The sequence below is a fragment of the Balaenoptera musculus genome, chromosome 9 (assembly GCF_009873245.2).
Source record: "Balaenoptera musculus isolate JJ_BM4_2016_0621 chromosome 9, mBalMus1.pri.v3, whole genome shotgun sequence".
Lineage (NCBI taxonomy): Eukaryota > Metazoa > Chordata > Mammalia > Artiodactyla > Balaenopteridae > Balaenoptera > Balaenoptera musculus.
In genome coordinates this window covers 81,704,821-81,722,562 of record NC_045793.1, presented here as the reverse complement: position 1 = coordinate 81,722,562, position 17,742 = coordinate 81,704,821, and the positions used below count along the sequence as shown (strand labels likewise).

At 37.1% G+C, this 17,742-nt stretch overlaps 1 protein-coding gene across 1 annotated transcript in view; it reads right to left on the bottom strand.

Annotated features, from left to right (window-relative positions):
• The window catches only part of PCLO (piccolo presynaptic cytomatrix protein), a 384,092-nt gene that overhangs the window by 174,736 nt on the left and 191,614 nt on the right, over nucleotides 1-17,742 (bottom strand). Inside the window, exons 4-5 of the mRNA XM_036863834.1 lie at nucleotides 15,726-16,442; nucleotides 356-5,438 (exon numbers count right to left, since the gene is read on the bottom strand). Of these exons, the coding sequence (XP_036719729.1) occupies nucleotides 356-5,438; nucleotides 15,726-16,442 (5,800 nt within the window). The remainder of the gene's footprint in view (nucleotides 1-355; nucleotides 5,439-15,725; nucleotides 16,443-17,742) is intronic.

Sequence of the window (17,742 nt, the reverse complement as noted above, 5' to 3'; positions counted from 1 at the left end):
CAGTTATAGTCCAGTTCCCAGAACGAATGATGCTTTTGGGGTTGGAAAGCCCACTCAGTCTTGAAGAACATAATGAACGGGACTGCATGCAAATCCACAGGTTAACCTACCTAGGTGCGGAATAAAAGCAATGTTGAACATGCAGGCACATGCAGGTGACTTTGCGTGGAACAGATTAACAAAAAAAAAAAGAAGAAACAAAAGCGCACATGTACTCCAAAATATGTTGCCAAAACATCCAAAGAAAGATGAAAAGTAACAAAATTGAAAAAGGGACCACATTGTCATCCTGAAATGAGATGAGGAACACCATAATGATATTTCAAGGAAAGGTCTGTTGCTACATCATACTGACCTGTAGTAATTCTCCCTGAAGTTAGATCTACTGCTGCATCAGTTCCTCCAGAATAATCAAAAGCATTCTTACTTCTATAGAAAAAATGTCCAGCTTCTGCTAAATTAGTGTCAGACATGGAAGGTTTCATTCCCCCAATCCCTCTATAACCATATGGCCCTGCTCGATCATATTGATAGTGATCATCCCTATAACCAAAACGATCCTCAGGAAGAGTCGTTGCAGGCTGCTGTGCCATGCAGCTCCTTCCAAAAGGTAACTTATAAACCACATCACAGCACACAGCTCTTCTTCCTGCAGTCAGATCAACAGGTTTTTCATCATCTTCTATTACTTTGGTCACCACATTTGAAGTAGCTTCATCCATTGTTACAACAGTTCTATGAGACTTTGAGGTACTGAGATCCACTACTTCCCCATCAGTGATGCCCTGTGATGTGGTGCTATCAGTCCATCCATTTGTGACACCAACAGGAGGTGCAGTAATGGGTTTCGTAAGAGCTGATGTCATTGGGTGTACAGAAGTGCTTAAAGATAAGTTTATTGGTGCTTCCTCCCTAACTGTAGGAAAGGCCTGGCCACTTGGTACCCTGTATGGGGGCTCTACATGCTTTGATGTAGTGAGCTGGAGTGGCATTACTGTTGCATGTTCTAGACCCACTAGGCTTTCTGTGCCTGTGGTGTAACTTGCAGTAGCTGTGCACGTGACAACAGTCACTGTCTCGGTGATCAGGGATACTGGAGTCACTCCTGATGAAGTTGCACTGAGATTTATAATAGAGGGCTGGACAGCACTAATTTGTCTCCCATACATTTCACTTATTGTGGTCTGCCTCTTCACATCCATCATGGAAGCAGAAAGATCCATACATTTTTCAGTTACTTTAACTTCTACTTTGGGTACTGTACGCAGATCAATAGCATCACCAACAAGTTGCAACTTGACCTTTTCTTTATACTGTTGCTTCTCTAAATGGAGGTGATCTAGAGCAAGAGGCTCTGGAGGAATGGATATAGAGACACTGCTGAGACCAGTACTAGCGACTGTACTTTTCGCTGTTGAAAACTCAGCCTTGGAAACTTCAGCTGGGAGAAACTGTGTAACTGAAGTTGGGGGTTCTTGAAATGAAGATAGTGTTGTGACAGGGATAGCAGAAAATGTCTCCAAAGCTCCTGAGATGTACAGGCTCTGTTGTGAAGAACTTGAAATTTCTGAAGCTGTCATAGGAGGAACTACAGAAAATACTGGCTCAATGGAAATCAGATCTTTGGGGGGTGATCCCAAGGGCCAGCTGGTAATAACTTGACTCCCTGAAGAATCTGTTGGAGTCCCAGGTTCAGATGGCAATGTGATAACCACATAAGTTTCCATGAGAGACTTGGAAAATCTTGGCGAGGACTTGTTAGAGTGAGGGGAAAGCGGAGAGGTAGGGGAAGGCAATTTATAATCTGCTGAAGTCACTAAATTTAATGTCATATTTGAAGTTATAGGCAGACCTGTTGGTTTGGGCTGCGTATCTGTTGGTTTTGCGGTAGTGACTGGAGGTTCAGGAATTGCTGGTTTAGGGGCAACTGGAGGTTTGCTTGGCTCAGGTCTATGTGTAAATACAAGTCCAGATGGAACTGAAGATGGCTTAGGTGGAACAGGAGGACGTGCAGTGGTACATATTTTTGTTATAGGTAACCCATCACTTCTTGGAGCAGCTGTGGTCTCTACTGTAGTAACAGAATCTACTAGGGGTGTAGCTGCAGTAGTCGCAGTCACTGGAGCTGGAACTGTTAACTTTTTTTTAGGATGAATAGTTGGTTTAGGTGAGGTTGGTGGAGGAAGAGGTGGGGGAGGAGGAGGGGGTGGAGGGGGAGGAGGGGGTGGGGGAGGAGGAGGAGGAGGGGGAGGAGGTTGGGCTGATGTGTCCAAAGAAGAACTTCGAAGGAATGGACGAGCTTTGGTTGGAAGACAGGAAATAGAAGGAGTGCCAGATGGCAGCTGAGATGCAGGCTTTGCTTGACCAAAAACGTCTTCAGATAAAAAGCATGTAGTTGAAATCTGCTCCTTCATTGGAATGGCTGTTAGAGAAGAAGGTGTCTGATCAAACACAGTTTCAGATGGGCTAATTTTTGTTAGTTCAGCCTCCGACTCCTTCCTTCTATCTCTGTAAGCTTCCAAAACTTCCAGAATAATTCCATCCCCCGTTTCCTTCTTGGCTTTCTTCACTGGGTCTTTTTCAGATACAGATAAGTCAGTAGAGATAGTGTCAGCAATTAGCTCCTCAAGTTTAGTTCCTACAGATTCTACGAGAGAAGGTTCCATATCAGATAAGGAAATCACAATGTGATCAGCACTAGTTCTACCATCTGGTATGGTAGTCCGATCTAAAGATATGTCTTCTGGATAGTCTATAATGCTGCCTGGGAAATATGTTGATGAAGAAATTTCCTCAGAATCTTCAAATTTAGTTACAATGTCCACTGGCTCAGTATAAACTGTGGTTATGCTATCCAGGGTAGTAATGGGCGAGGAGCTATCTGTGGTACAAACTGAAGAAACAGATGATGTGAGAGAGGGTGTGTCAGAGGGTGGGGCAGATGTAGCACTTTCTGAAGGCTCAGAGTAGGTCAAAATCAGTGACTCATGAGCAATTATCTCTTGAATTTCTCTTGTATAATCAGTCACATATTCATCCTCAATTTCTTCTGTTGAAAAATGTTGGGTTATTTTAACATCTGGGATGGACAGTGTTGCACTGCTGGTCGAATCTGTAAGAGATGCTCCTGAGAGAACACTTGATGTCAAAGATGCATCAGGCACCCTGTCAAAGTCCACAGTAGACTCTGTCATATCATCCCTGATGGGGGGCTGGGTGGGACTGGATCCAGGTGTTAATTGCATCTGTTGCCTTTTTATGAGTTCTTCATAGGCAGTATCAGCATCTAATAATTGCTTTTCTTCACTGGTAGAAGTTACCATACTACCCAGATCCACAATCTCATGGCTTTCTGGGATGATAAAAGAGCTTGATACAATGTCTTCTTGAGGCAAAACAGCATGTAAGCTTTCTAGCTCATAAAACTCTTTCTGAAGGTCTGTAATTTTCTGCATGGGATCTTCATAAATCTGTTCTGGAAGTCTTATTTTTTGCTCTCTCCCTCTCTGCTGTAAAAATCCATTTTCTTCTTCTTGCCTCGTGAGCAGACTGCCATCAACGGAACCATTGTATGTGTCCTCTACTAAAGATTCATAAATATAATCCTCTATTAACATCCCACCATACAAAGGCTCTTTTTCAAACATTTCGTCTCGTTCACTTGCAGCTGGAAAAGCTTTATATTTCTGGCTTTTATGCATCATTTCTTCATACATCTCCTCAGCGCTTTTTAATGCCTTTTGGCTACCTTCTTTCTGCATAATAGATTGCTCATCTGTCGGTGAGTATAAAGACACAGCTGTGGGCAATTTATAAACTTTTTGTACTTCGATTATCTTCTCTGGGCTTATTTCAAAGCCTTCTGGGTCTGACTCTATGCTAGGTGAATATTCAGAACAAGAAGATCGATGGAGCTCCTCCATTTCTGCAGCCTGACGTAATTCTTCTGTTGGAGACGCATCTTCGATGGGAGAGAGATTACTGGGTGGTGTCTTTGGTCTTTCCCTCCTTCTCTGAGCTCGAAGTTCATCTTTGTCTTTCTTTGATTTCTTACTAGAACTCTTCCTTTGCTGCTGTTCTAATTCCCGTTGCTTTTCTTGCTCCTTCAATAATTCTTCTTCCTCTCTCAATTCTTCTTCCTCTGAAGAATCTTCAATCGTAGGTAAAAGAGGGCCATGCGATCTGTGTCGAGCTTTGCGTTGCTGTTTGCTCTCTCCTTTTTTGTGACTCGGGCTACTGTCGCTGTCCTCATCAAGTGACGAAACTGATGTAGGGGATGTGCCAGGAGTGAAGCTAGAGGCATGAAGACTAGAAGATCCGTCCCCCCTTGACCGATCTTCCGGAGAGTCTGTCAAGCTTTCCATTTCTAATTCTGGCTCTTCATCAAAGTACAAAGCTGTTTTTTTCTGTGATGTCTCTGCAGAATATTTATCTGTGATAGTGCTATTGAGTTCAATCGTTTTGAATCGACGTAGCCCTCCTCCTCCGGCAACTACAAGTTCTTCACTCTCCTGACTTTTAGTTTCTCTGTATTTAAGTTCAGGACTTTCATCAAAGGTCTCATCATCTTCATCATGCCACGAATGGCGCCTCCCTGCATCATCATCAAAGCTTGAACTACTTTTTCGCGTCAATCGCCTGTGTTTCCCTGCTGTTCCTTTTCCCTTCCCTTTGGTTTCTTCCTTCTTCTGGCTTTCAATACTACTACTAATCTCTTTGAGCTGGTTCCTAATGAACTCATCATCTTCAGAACCTGAAGCATCTTCATCAGCACTCATTTCTATGATTTGCTTTCGAATGAAGTCCTCCTCTTCACCTGATCCTTGACTATCTTCATGTTTATATTCATCGCTGCTTGATGAACCAACACTAGTTCTCCGTTTTCTTTGTGGAACAGGTGAGTTTTCACTTTCGCTACTGTCTTCAATTGAATCATAAGGCTGCCTTTTTGTAGCCAACTCATCAACAAATTCAGACTTTTCTTCATGGTCCTTTCTGGAAGGGATGTCTTGTTGGCTCTCTTTCTTAACAGTGTCTTTTTCTTCTTGACTCTCTTTAAGCTCCTCTGAAACTGTAGATTCCAGCGTTTTGGCTAAACTCTGAGTTTTCTGTTGGTCCTTAGGCTGCTCAGGAGAAACCTCACGGGGTTCTGTTTTCTTTTCTGACTTTTCTTCAAGTGTACTTGCCTGAGCTTCCAAAATGGATAGGACCATACTTTCTAACTTAGCCAAATCTGAGGGGCTGGATGGGCTGCTTTCTTGTGAAAAGGAGTCCTTTTTGAGTCCCTTGAGCAAATCCTTTTCATCACTGGGAATAAGACTTGGAATTTCACCAAGCGAACTTGATATTCCGTCAGAAGAATATCCTGTGTCACTCAGACCTTGTGGGCTTTTCGGCTGCTGAACACTTGAAGTGTCTGATTTGTCATCTTCCTTTTCCTAGCAGGAAGGAAAAGATACAGGAAAACTTAACATGGTTAAACTAATAACATGGCCTCTCCATTACTCTCAAATAACTATTACAAACTGAGGAATAATTATAGGAATTTTTCAACTACATAACAGTATTTTTTTTTTAAATCTTTGAGCACAAAAAATAAAAATGGTTGATACATATTAAGGTTAGTTTTCATTTAACTTAAGTTTAATTAAATGTCTATTCTCAATCACAACTGATTTTATTTCATTAATGTTGTATCCTTTTACATCTCAATACCATTTTTCTTCAAAAACATGATTATCTTTCTCGGTACATTTACTTTGGGAAAGAGTTCAAATGGTTGAAGAAAAATTTTAGTAAGTTTCCATTAACATAATTAATACTTTTGGATTATGAGGACAGGCAAACAAAGAATCAGCGGATGGGCACTGTACTTGGCTCCAAGTTGCATGGGATGTTGAAAATTTACTTAACAGAAACAAGCAGGTAACATGGCCATAGTATAATACTCATCTCACCTACCACAAAGGACTTTTTTTTTTTTGAGAGAGAGAGATTCAAACAAGGCATTGCCTTTTAAGTACACTTTGAAAGATGTAAAACACTATATTTTACTTGGTACGACTGTTAATATTATTATTCTGTATCATTTGAAATGAATGTTTAGAAAGCGTAAACTTTGAAGAAGCTATGACATAACTGGCCTGACTCAAGGTTTTAGAAAAAGAAAAATATCCAGTTATTATTTTTCTAGAGTTGTTAAATCACATTTATCTTCAGCATCCCATCTGAAAGAAATTTAATAAATTTCTTATAAATGTCTTCGGATTTTAAAATACTTGGAATTTTACCTTCACACTATTTCAAAGCCAGATCCCTTCAACCAGCACAATAACTAACTTGTGAATGTGAACAGGGGCTTTCCAGGGAGCTGGGACACTTCAGAGACACATCACAGTCTTAAACAACTGGTTTCTTTGGGCTGTGATGAGGCCATGCCAGCAGTTTGCTTTAAGAATCAGAGAGGCCTTAAGTGAAATTATGAAACAGAGACTTTTTGCATAAATCCGAATTAAAAATACCTATGGGCAAAATGAAACCCAAGTGATCCAGTTAGTTTCCCTGTTTTACAGAGAATGTCAAAATAACCCCACAGCCCTATGGAATGAAGAGGTCAGAGGAAGAGTTGCAGGAGGACATGCTCTGTCTGACCCTGGCCTATGAGGCCACCTGGATTCTACTAAGTCTGTATCTTGAACTAACCATCTTGATATTTTCAATGGGTGTATGGCCATGGGTTTCTCCTACCTATCCACAGCTCGAATGAACAGATGTCAGGTTGCACGAAAAACAAATACCATGCAAACACCTCTTTCTTCCTTCTTTCCTGCCTTCGTTCCTTCCCTACTTTCTTCTTTCATTCTTTTTCTCTTCCTCCTTCCCCTTCCCCTCGTTCTCAAATATAAAAGTTGTTGGGCTGATACTCATTTTACGTTCATTTCCATCTCAATATCTGTCTTTATTATGTATGGCTAAGGATGTATCTCGAGCATATAGGGTAAAATGCACATTATACGGTAAAATGCTTTTTGCTGAATTTACAACATGGCAATTTAGAAAGATAGTCTGATACACTGTTTACAACTATCATGCAAAAGCAATGACTACTCTTTGGTTTACTAAGAATTAACTTTCCTAGATCATTTCAGATGTCGTTCCAGAAAAGGATTACTTATCTGCCGTTGTGAGACTATAGTAGTTGGGTTGACAAACACTCAACTAATTGGTTTGTTTCTCTTAAGAGCTACTACACACAAGAAAAAAAAACAGGTAAAGCAGTGTTCTCATAAAATCTTTCTGGATGGTCACAGTGGAGGGATATTTCCACCTCCTCACATCCCACACAATACCAGCACAATATTTTGAGTCCAGTATACTTTCTATGCCTTTCCTTGTCTGCCTTCCCACCCTTCACTAAATCACAGTAAATACCGTAACCACAAGGGTGGGGTGCCTAAGCTTCTTGTGAAAAAAAGGTCAAGAAAATGATCTTTCATAATCAAATTTTGATGGTGTCATTTGTGTTCTTTATTTTGAGTCTGCACATATTATAACAATGTAATAAAATTATACATATAAGGAGGAAATGCAACTGTGGTTACATATAACAATTCACTGAGTATAATAAAGAATAAATTATAATTGTATACAATGAATTCTGAAGGTTCTACTGACATTTTACAAAAATAAGATTAGGATCAGACATACATAATGTAACAAAGGAAATTAAGATACACTAGACAGAAGACTCAGATGCATAAATATCAAAATCCCTACCCTACAATCCCCCTTATGTGCCCTTCTGGATGTGTTCACACTTTCTTTCTTTTCTCAGTGCTATGTTTTACCCACTTCTCCCTCTTGCCACTTTCGTCCTGGTCTCTTTCCTCTCCTCTTCACGTGATTCAATCATCACTTACCTATGATGATGCTGTGATGATTTTTCACCTAAATGACTTCCTCTCCATATTATAAGGTGGCAAAAGTCTGCAAAGATGTTGCCCTACAGGTTTGTGGGTCTAAGATAAAGTGTTTGGAGTGGTTAATAAGGAAATCATCAAGTTAGGTGACCAAAGGGCAGCTGGCTGAACTGTTTAAAAGGAACAACTGGTCATGTACTTATTGTACCATGACATATTGAAAAAATTCAAAATGTCAGTTTTTCTCATACTAACTACCATGGGTATAAATTCCCCTGACAGTGGTGAGTGACCTTCTACTTCATTACTGTTAGCTTGTTAACTATCAGATCATATACCAACTAGCCCTTTTACGTCTTTAAGATGCCTACACATTCCTCTTTTCACCTGCTGCTGCTAAAACTAAAAAAAAAAAAAGCTGTTCTTCATATACAGAGATCAGCATACTGAGGTGCATATGTGTCCATCCATTTACCCTTTCTGCAGCTCTCCACTCTCATTTGTGAGATATCTTGGTGAAAGTTCTAGTGCAATTTGTTCCCATGCAGGTTAACTGGTCTCTCATAGATTTAACATCACAAACCCTTGCTTTATTGAATAACATTCCTTAACGAGGGAATAATTTGATCAAATAAGAAAGAGTAGCTGGCACTGAGAAGAATGTAAAACATAGTATGTAAGTGGGGTCTGGTTTTCTCTATTCAAACTTCAAATGGATATCTGAAGTACTGTACCTCCAGACGACTATAATCAAAGGATTCATGTGAGGGAGGCTTATATTCTTTTAAATTTCTAACTCCCTAGGACTAAAAGATTGGCAGTTTTCTCTCAGTTGCTTCAAAAATGTGCAGTCACATACATATGGAATCTAAAAATAAAAAAAAAAAAAAAGGATCTGATGAACCTAGGGGAAGGACAGGAATAAACATGCAGACGTAGAGAATGGACTTGAGGACACGGGGAGGGGGAAGGCTAAGCTGGGACGAAGTGAGAGAGTAGCACTGACATATATACACTACCAAATGTAAAACAGATAGCTAGTGGGAAGCAGCCGCATAGCACAGGGAGATCAGCTCGGTGCTTTGTGACCACCTAGAGGGGTGGGATAGGGAGGGTGGGAGGGAGACACAAGAGGGAGGGGATATGGGGATATGTGTATACATAGAGCTGATTCACTTTGTTATACAGCAGAAACTAACAGAACATTGTAAAGCAATTATACTCCAATAAAGATGTTAAATTAAAAAAAAATGTGCAGTTGTATGCTTATTTCTGAGAAAAATATTAATCTATTTAGTAACATATTAAGATTTAATAAAATATTCAAATGATTCTTCCTAAAGTACATGCATAGATTACATATATAACACATATATACATATGTGTTTAAATATCACTGAATTTTCTCATTTATGCATTATTTTCTTCATTTGAATAGATAGGAGTTGGAATTAATTATCTATTTAATTTTTTACATGTAGTACAAATACAACCTAGAATGACCTCCAAAATTATTACATACGAATAAAATTACAGGCCTAGACCCCTCGCATGAGAATTTTGTTTGTCATCTTAGATTGAGGCAGTGAGTGGGAAGAGCCACAATTTAAGCACTTTAAAAAAAAAAAAAAAGAAAGCAATGTTATTTTTCAGGAACACATTTTCCCTGAGGAACACATTTTCCCTGTATTTTCCTAAGTACATTTAGCATTCAACGCTATTACACTGACTTTTATTTTTTTGTATATATTGCAGTTTTCTCTATGTACAGAATTATGGTACTTGAGCCTTTCTAGTCTGTGTATATGAAACAACTCTTCAAAATTTTCAGAAACTAAGATTCATATTTTTTACTTACTAACCAAAAGCAGGAAGCACAGAATTCTTTTCTTTCCAATATTCCACTGCCATTTATTGACCTGAAGACCAGTCAGAGAGAGGCAGTGATGAATTGAGACCCGCTTGAAAGCTTCCCATGGTGTCGTATCGTGAGGCCTTCTCTAGTACCAAGACACTTCTGTACTGCCAAGCTTAGTTCTGCCCCTTTCACAGATTTTGAAACTTTTAGCCTTCCATGTTGAAGGAAAACGGAAGATTTTTAAAAACTAGTTAGTATTGGGGTTATGAACTGAATTCTTGGTTAACTATAAGAGTGTACAAAGAAAGGAGGCAATATTAAGTTTTTGCCTAATGTCTCCCGAAGTCATTTATATTAATGGGCCAAAGTAAAACAATAGATGAATAATCTTTAATCATTTATACAATGTTTGGGTCAAAATGGATTGCTAGTCTGAGTGTTCCAAGCACTGTAAACAAGACTAAATCCATAAATTCACTGGGCCTGGAGATAAAAACTGGATAGTCCCACATACATGGGAATCCTTTTCACTTCAGAAAACCTCATTTTCCATCCTATACAATTATGCTGACTTTAGATACCATGGCTATATATAACTTGAATACTAACCCCTGGGTCATTTTAACCATAAATAAAAGTTTATGCTAAAGGATGTTCAAGTTTTTTTTTAATCAAGAGAGCTATAATGTTTCAATGTAATATATCAAATGTAGACAAGCAGTATTCTGTTTAACTGTATAGGTAAAAAGAGAATTCTGTAGCGACATACAATTTTAAAATATTAAACTAAAAAAGTAAAGGAGAATGTACATTTCAAAATATTTATTATATTTCAGGATAAATTTTAATTCCATTCAACTAACACATTTTGAAAGACAGGAATGAGTGGAGAGACAAAATGATGTAGCAATAAAGAAATGTAAACAGTATACTATAACGATATAAATGACGCAAATGACAAATAAATGAATAAATAAAGTAATATAAATATATAAAAAAAGTAAAAAAATCACACAAACTGGAAGCTGCTAAGGGAGATGAATACTTAAAATAATAAAAAGGCAGCATCCTAAAAGTGTCACAGGGAAGAAGCATTCTGTGCAGTGTTTAGGAGCCCAGCCTTTATAAGCAGAACAGGACTATAATCTTAGCTTTGCTGCTTCCCAGCCATGTGATCTTGGGCACAACAAATTTAGTTTCCCCCTCTTTAAAAGAGATATAATATTTACCTCAACAACAGTTGTGTGGATTAAATGATAACATAACCAACACAATGCCCAGAACACAATAAGAGATAAATTGAATATTATTTTGATTTCAAACAAAAAGTAATTTAAAACTAATCAGCATAGGGCATTCAGCAGTAGGAGAAGTGACTGCCACCAGGGAGAAGAGTGGCCCAGACGTCCAGGTGGGATTCTTCTGATAGGATGCAGTGCCAGTGCACAGAGAAGAACTGACTGCAGATCCAGAAGGCAGAAAGCGTAAGCCACCTTCGGGAATCGTACAAAGGCATACGTGGCTGGTTTTCTACCTCTCACTCATGGGGAATACTAGGTTGCTTGAAAGTTAGAGTGCAACCATAGTCCAGAGGCTGAGAAAGCCAAGCTAGCTATTTAGACAGAAGTCCCGGTAGTGGGGTACAGAATCCTGGGCAGGTGTGCAAAATGTAAATATTTTTAGGAAGTATGCAGGATTTTTTTGTATTTTTAAACCCAAACAGAAATTACATTTTACTAATATTTAATAAATAGATTGACATCAGTATTCTTTTACTTCTTATGTCAGTTGGTCAGATGTTCTATGAAGGATCCTGGGAGAAAACTGGGAACTATACTGTAAAAATTTACAGCAAGGGCAGTCACTTTATTTGCTCACCTTTATATTGAAGCTTATCATTCAGTTGTGCCTTTTATCACCTAGTTTTAACCAAACCAACCAAACCAACGTTCCTATAATAGGTAAGTGGTAGACAAAATATTCTTGCCAAAAAATCATGTGTCAAAGTTAATACTAATAATGCAAGACATACACACACACATTAATAAAGAAAACTGACACAAAACTGGCCAAAAAAGTTTGACATTACCAGGAAAACCATTTGATATCTGTCTTACATATGTTATTTCTAGTAAGAAACCTTGACTAAACACATAATGTGCTTAGGCTATTTATAGCAAGTCATCCTAAGACACTATCACAAACTTCTAGAATTTTTGGCAAATAAATATTCCAGTATATAATATTCCAATATTCACACACATTTTCAATGAATTGAAATAAACACTTAAAATCTTCTTTGGAGCTGTCTTATTTAATAGTAAAAGACAAAAAAGTCACATAACATTTGGGGAAACTTGATTTTTCTGCCATGGAAACAATATGGTGACAAAGTAAACTGCATTTCTTTGTCAGCCAATATTGTTGGAAAGAAAGAAAGAACTGTGGAAGGTTTGGGGGAAAATCATTAGAACAAAGTAAGTAGCAAAAGGTTTGGTAATAATAAAATCAAAGTGCAGATATTTCTAACATGCTCAGTTTATAATATTCACTAGTTCTGTTTCAATAATAAGATACTTAAAGGATTACTACTGCGAGCCACCAAATGGCTCAATATTCAGTGATTTGTTTAAAAAGGTATATATATTTTTTTAAATGAAAAACTGTATATTAAATTCTGAGGAGTGGCTCTTTTAATTGGAATTATTTTTTTAAAAAGATAAAGTTACATACATAGCAGTGCATGCAAAATTCATTTACGGCATCTGTTACAAGTAAGCCAGTAATGCATAGAGTACCTCAGGATTTTACAGATGTGGTACACATTGTATACTAATGATACCTTTATATTTTGAAGAATATATTTAATATTTTGTACTGAGACAGAGAATAACTATGAATTTATTTTAACCATAGAGGTTTGCTGATTATCTTATGGGGAATTAAAAAGTTGTAGACTGTGAAGATTTAATTCTTTTTTAACAAAAGTAGAAGAACCCAAAGTTGTTGAACTTTTTGGTGATGACAAGTGATTATTAGTAATATACTACTTATTATATATTTAGGAAGAAAGTAAACTCTGGTTATCAGCCATATGCTACCTAGCAAGTATTCGGAAAAAAATAAACACAAGCTGTCTCTTCAAGAGAATTATGATGTGGACACAATCCTTTGAAGAAGGATAATTGGAAATCATCATGTAATTATGCTACACAAAATGACATATCATTTAAAAAAGTTGTCATGTCTGCCTTTTCAGACCAACTTTAAACAGAATACTTTAATCTTTTTATAAACGTTGCAGGTGAAGAACTCCAGTGGGCTTTAAAGTCACTTGCTAAAAAAACATACTTTAAAACACTACATTTTGTGATAGTTAGCAAGAGGAAATGATTGGTATCACGTTAGATTAACATTTATTTCTGGAATTTCCACAAGTTAAAAAAAAAACAGTTTTCAATTCCAAACTTAGAAAACAGGTAGCAAGATTTGGCAAGTACAACCTTTGATACACTTCTTTCATTTCTGGTATATTCTGTGGATTATCTTTTTTGTTATGGAGCGTCATTAAAACTAAAAGTCAAAATATCAAAATAAACTTAAGCTGAATTTCAAAGAACTCAATCATAAAATTTTAGAACAAGATTTTCAAACACTGAAGCACAATCAAAGCTCTCTCTAAAATGCTATTATTAGTCATATCTTACTGTGATCAAATGTATATATTTAAATAAATATAATAAAAATGGTGATTTTAGCTTATTTCACTGACTTACACATTTCTGTGAATGTTTATATTGCAAATAATATGTTAGTAATAGTGCATAGATTTAATTTAGAAATAAATATGTATATACATATTGAAGTTGTTAAAAGAAATAGTGATAAAAGGAAATGATAAAAAAGTGACACATTTGTAAAATAAAATAAAATGTAGTACATTAACAAAGTATTTGGATACTTCTTGTTTAGATTATATTTAACAAACAATAGAGAATCATTAGAAATATCTGAGTGATAGAGTTAAATTATCTGAACTCTGGAAAATAATTATCTGATAACTATATACTGGAGAAGGGAAAAAGAGAAGGCCTAGTAACTAGTAATTAGATTACCCAAATCGTTGGTAAAAGGTCACGAAGGCCGTTAGGATACTGTCCTTAGGAATAGGAGCTAAGAGACAGAAGTGTGATGTGGAGAGCCTAGGCAGGTAAGAAGAAACCTCAGATTCCCCAGGGCAGTGACTGGGAGGCTAGAGACATGATGAATGATGGTGTCATCAGAAACAGATAGAAGCAGAAACTGCTTCTATAGAGAGTTGGATATGATTTGAACACACTGAGTTCCAGTTTACAGTGAGTTTCTGAAGTGGAATGATCTACTCAGTATTTGAAAATATAGGTCTAACACTCAAGAGGGGCAGAAGGTGCACAAGGAGATTTAGGAAATGTTCATGTGGCTCCCCTAAGAGGAAAGAAGACAAGAGTTCAAAGAAGAACCGATCGGAAAAGAGAAAGTAATAGAGATAATCAAAGTAGAACTCAAGGGGTGATCAGAAAGACAAGAAGAGAACAAAAAGGGAAGAGTCATGAAGCTTCACAAAGAGAGAAATGGTAAAAAGCATCAAGTTCTGCAAGGTGGTTAACTGGGAGAAGCAGCGGGTGGTGGTGGCGGGGTAGCTAGATCCAGCCATTAGAATGGAGAATACACAGGCATCTGCTTTCTCTGACTTGGATAAACTCATACAACAAAGGAAGACCAGGATTTATTTAATGAGCAATGTCTTATATACCAGAGACAGGCTAGTGACCATGTGTTAAAACTGTAAACAAAACAACAACTGAACCAGGGTTGGGATGGACTGTAAGTTCTAATTAGAATTCTAATATTAAGTTTTAATACCAATGAATCATTTCATTTTCCTGCAAGTCATTGCTGCCATCTGTGTATTAAAATTATTCAGCCTGATATAAGATCTCTTGAAGCTCTAAAAAGAGTTCAGATTTCCTCTAAAAATGGTATTATTGCCTGTGCAAATACAGGTTAAGATGAGGTACCCTTAAAAGTTTCCACGAAAGAAAAAGAAAATATATAAAGAATAATATATATTCCAGATGATGCCTGGATTATAAATAACCCTCCAATATTAAACACACTGAATAAAACTGAACAAAATATATTATACTGATTTCACACTAAATACTAAAATAAACTTAAAAAAATGTTTCTCCTGAATTTTAGCCATACTTCTTTTTTTTAAATCACAATTATTTAATCATTTTATGGTTGACCACACCTTAAAAGGCTTTCAAATGAGAAGAAACTTGAGTCTTGCTTAACCAAGTGGCTAAGTAAACAGAAATTCCAAGACAAACATTATTTTATGTTAAAGGAGGATACTGATTTTATGTTCATAGTGGAAGGAAAAAGCAATCATTTAAAATTATAAGAGGGCGTCCCTGGTGGCGCAGTGGATAGGACTCCACGGTCCCAGTGCAGGGGGCCCGGTTTCAATCCCTGGTCAGGCAACAGATCCCACACGCATGCTGCAACTAGGAGTTCACATACCACAACTAAGGAGCCCACCTGCCGCAACTAAGGAGCCTGCCTGCCACAACTAACACCCAGCACAACCAAATAAATATTTTTAAAAAATAAAATAAAATAAAATTATAAGAAACCCTTCTTTATCACTCCATAGATTTTTATAAGTTATTTGATAGGCATAAAAGCTAGTAAATGTTATATCTATGCTTTATTTAAATTAGATTAAGCTGTCAGAAAGCCAAAGTTCATCATTTTAGCAAACAACTGTTACATTTTTCTGAAAGTGCTATTAATTGAAGGCTTTCACTTACAAAATTACCATTAAGCACTCGGTGTACTTAGGTGGACATTAGTAAATTATAGGTGTAAATCTGCAAAGTTAGGAAAAAAACATAACTTACTGTTTTTTCCTTCCTAGGTTCCATCTGATCAGGCTTTGCCGAGCATGCTGCCTGTGGCTGTTCTTTTATGTTTTGAGTCATCCCATCATGTTTCTTAGACAAACTCTGAGGTGCGCCAGATGGTAAATCTTCCATCTTGGTCAGTGGTTGTTTCTTTTCTCGCACTGCCTCTGCAGCCACTCTACCTTCAGGTTTTCCTTCAGCAATCTGTACTTGAGTTTTAAGTGAGTCATATTTCTGTTCCTCCTCTAGAGCTGATACTTTTGCTCCTGGGGGTAACTTTTTGTCTTCAAGAGCTGGCCTTTTGTCTTTAAGGGTTGGCTTTTCTTCTTCAAGAGGTGGCTTTTTTTCTTCTAGGAGTGGCTTTTTGTCTTCAGGGGTTGGCTTCTTTCCTTGAGGGGCTGAAGTTTTGTCTTTCTCTAGTTTACTCTCTTCTTGGATTTGATCTGTGGTTTCCTTAAGGGGAATTTTTTCAACTGAAGGTGTTTCTTTCACTTTTTCTGGAATGATTTTTTCACCTTCGGTTTTTCCTTCTTGTTCCCTCTTTTTCACTTTTACTTGGGCAGGCATTGCTATTTTCTGAGATGGTTGTTCTGTAGGGACAGGCATAGGAGAGGCTTTCGGTCCTGTCTGTGTAGGTGGTATTTTGCCCATGTCTCCAAGCTGTCCTGATATCGCTCTCTGGGTTTGGCAATTTAAACAAAGCCATTCCTGAATCTGCAGATAAAATAGAAATTAAAAGATTAACTATATTATATACATCTGTTTTGGTGCATTTACCAAGGTTAGCACTTGGCAATTTCCAGCTGCTTTTTTGTATATGGAGAAGGTGGGTCATTGTTTTCTGGATCAATGAAACGGTGACTTTTAAAGAAGACTGCAAAAAGACTATTTGAAATCTAAAAACAGGAGTCCTTAGAGATCAGCAATTAACTCACCTCATCATAAAAAAAAGAAAAAAATGCATCAAAGACAGACTCAGGGGAATATCAATTTTTTGGTTAAAAAAAAATCTGAATTTGTTCCAAATGCAACTATTTTTAAGCCTTGCGCCTTCAAAATTAGTGTTTCCATTCAAAAACTATTAAATTTCATAGTAATTTTAACAGCCAATTAATCATAAGGTTTTTTTTAGGACTTAGCCTATAATCTCCTGTCTCTTGACTTGGATCAAATGTAGTTCTATCTACCAGAGCAGAACTTTACAAGGCACACGTAGAGTTTTCAAGAATCACTTGTGCATAATTCTCCACCTAATTTAAGATTAAAAAATAATGTCATTCTTAATAATAGTCACATTTCTCATGCAATTGTGTCAAGAAGCATTCACAGGTTAAAACTGTTTGTTATTCTTTTTCCCCAGTATTCTTTTTCTCAATTGCTGATTAAAACACTTCCTTATACCTCTAAGTGTAATCTATGGGCCACCTGCACCAAATCACCCGAGGTTGTCCCTAGACATGCAAATTCTAGGAACTACACCAAAACAAGTTTACCAGAATCCTGGGATAGGAGAAGGAGGATCTGCCTTTTTAATAAACTGTTGGTTAATTTTTTTGCAAACTAAAGACTGAGAACAACCCTCTCATAATACATACAAATGATCACATGGGAGAGAGATTGTTAGACCAATAATATTGCAGAATTCCCCCCTTATTGATGTATGTTGTGCTTTTTCTTACATCATACCTATTAAAATGTAAGAAATAAAGGCTATACATGTAGCTTCTAATTGTTACCATTTAATGAGTACCTATTCTCTAAAGTGCATGGTTGGAGAGTCATGCAAATAATAATCGTGTTAGTATGCTGCACTGTCTTCTGAGAAGTTCAATTTCAAACTGCTTTTCATATTGTATCATTCTTTCTAGTAGCACAACTTTAATTATTTAGAAACAAAAATCATTTATTGTTCTAGAATATTATTGGACATCTAAGATTCATTTCTTACTTCAGCTTTCCATTTCTTTAAAGACATAAAAAATGTTGCTTAATACTAACGACTGTTTTGCAATCT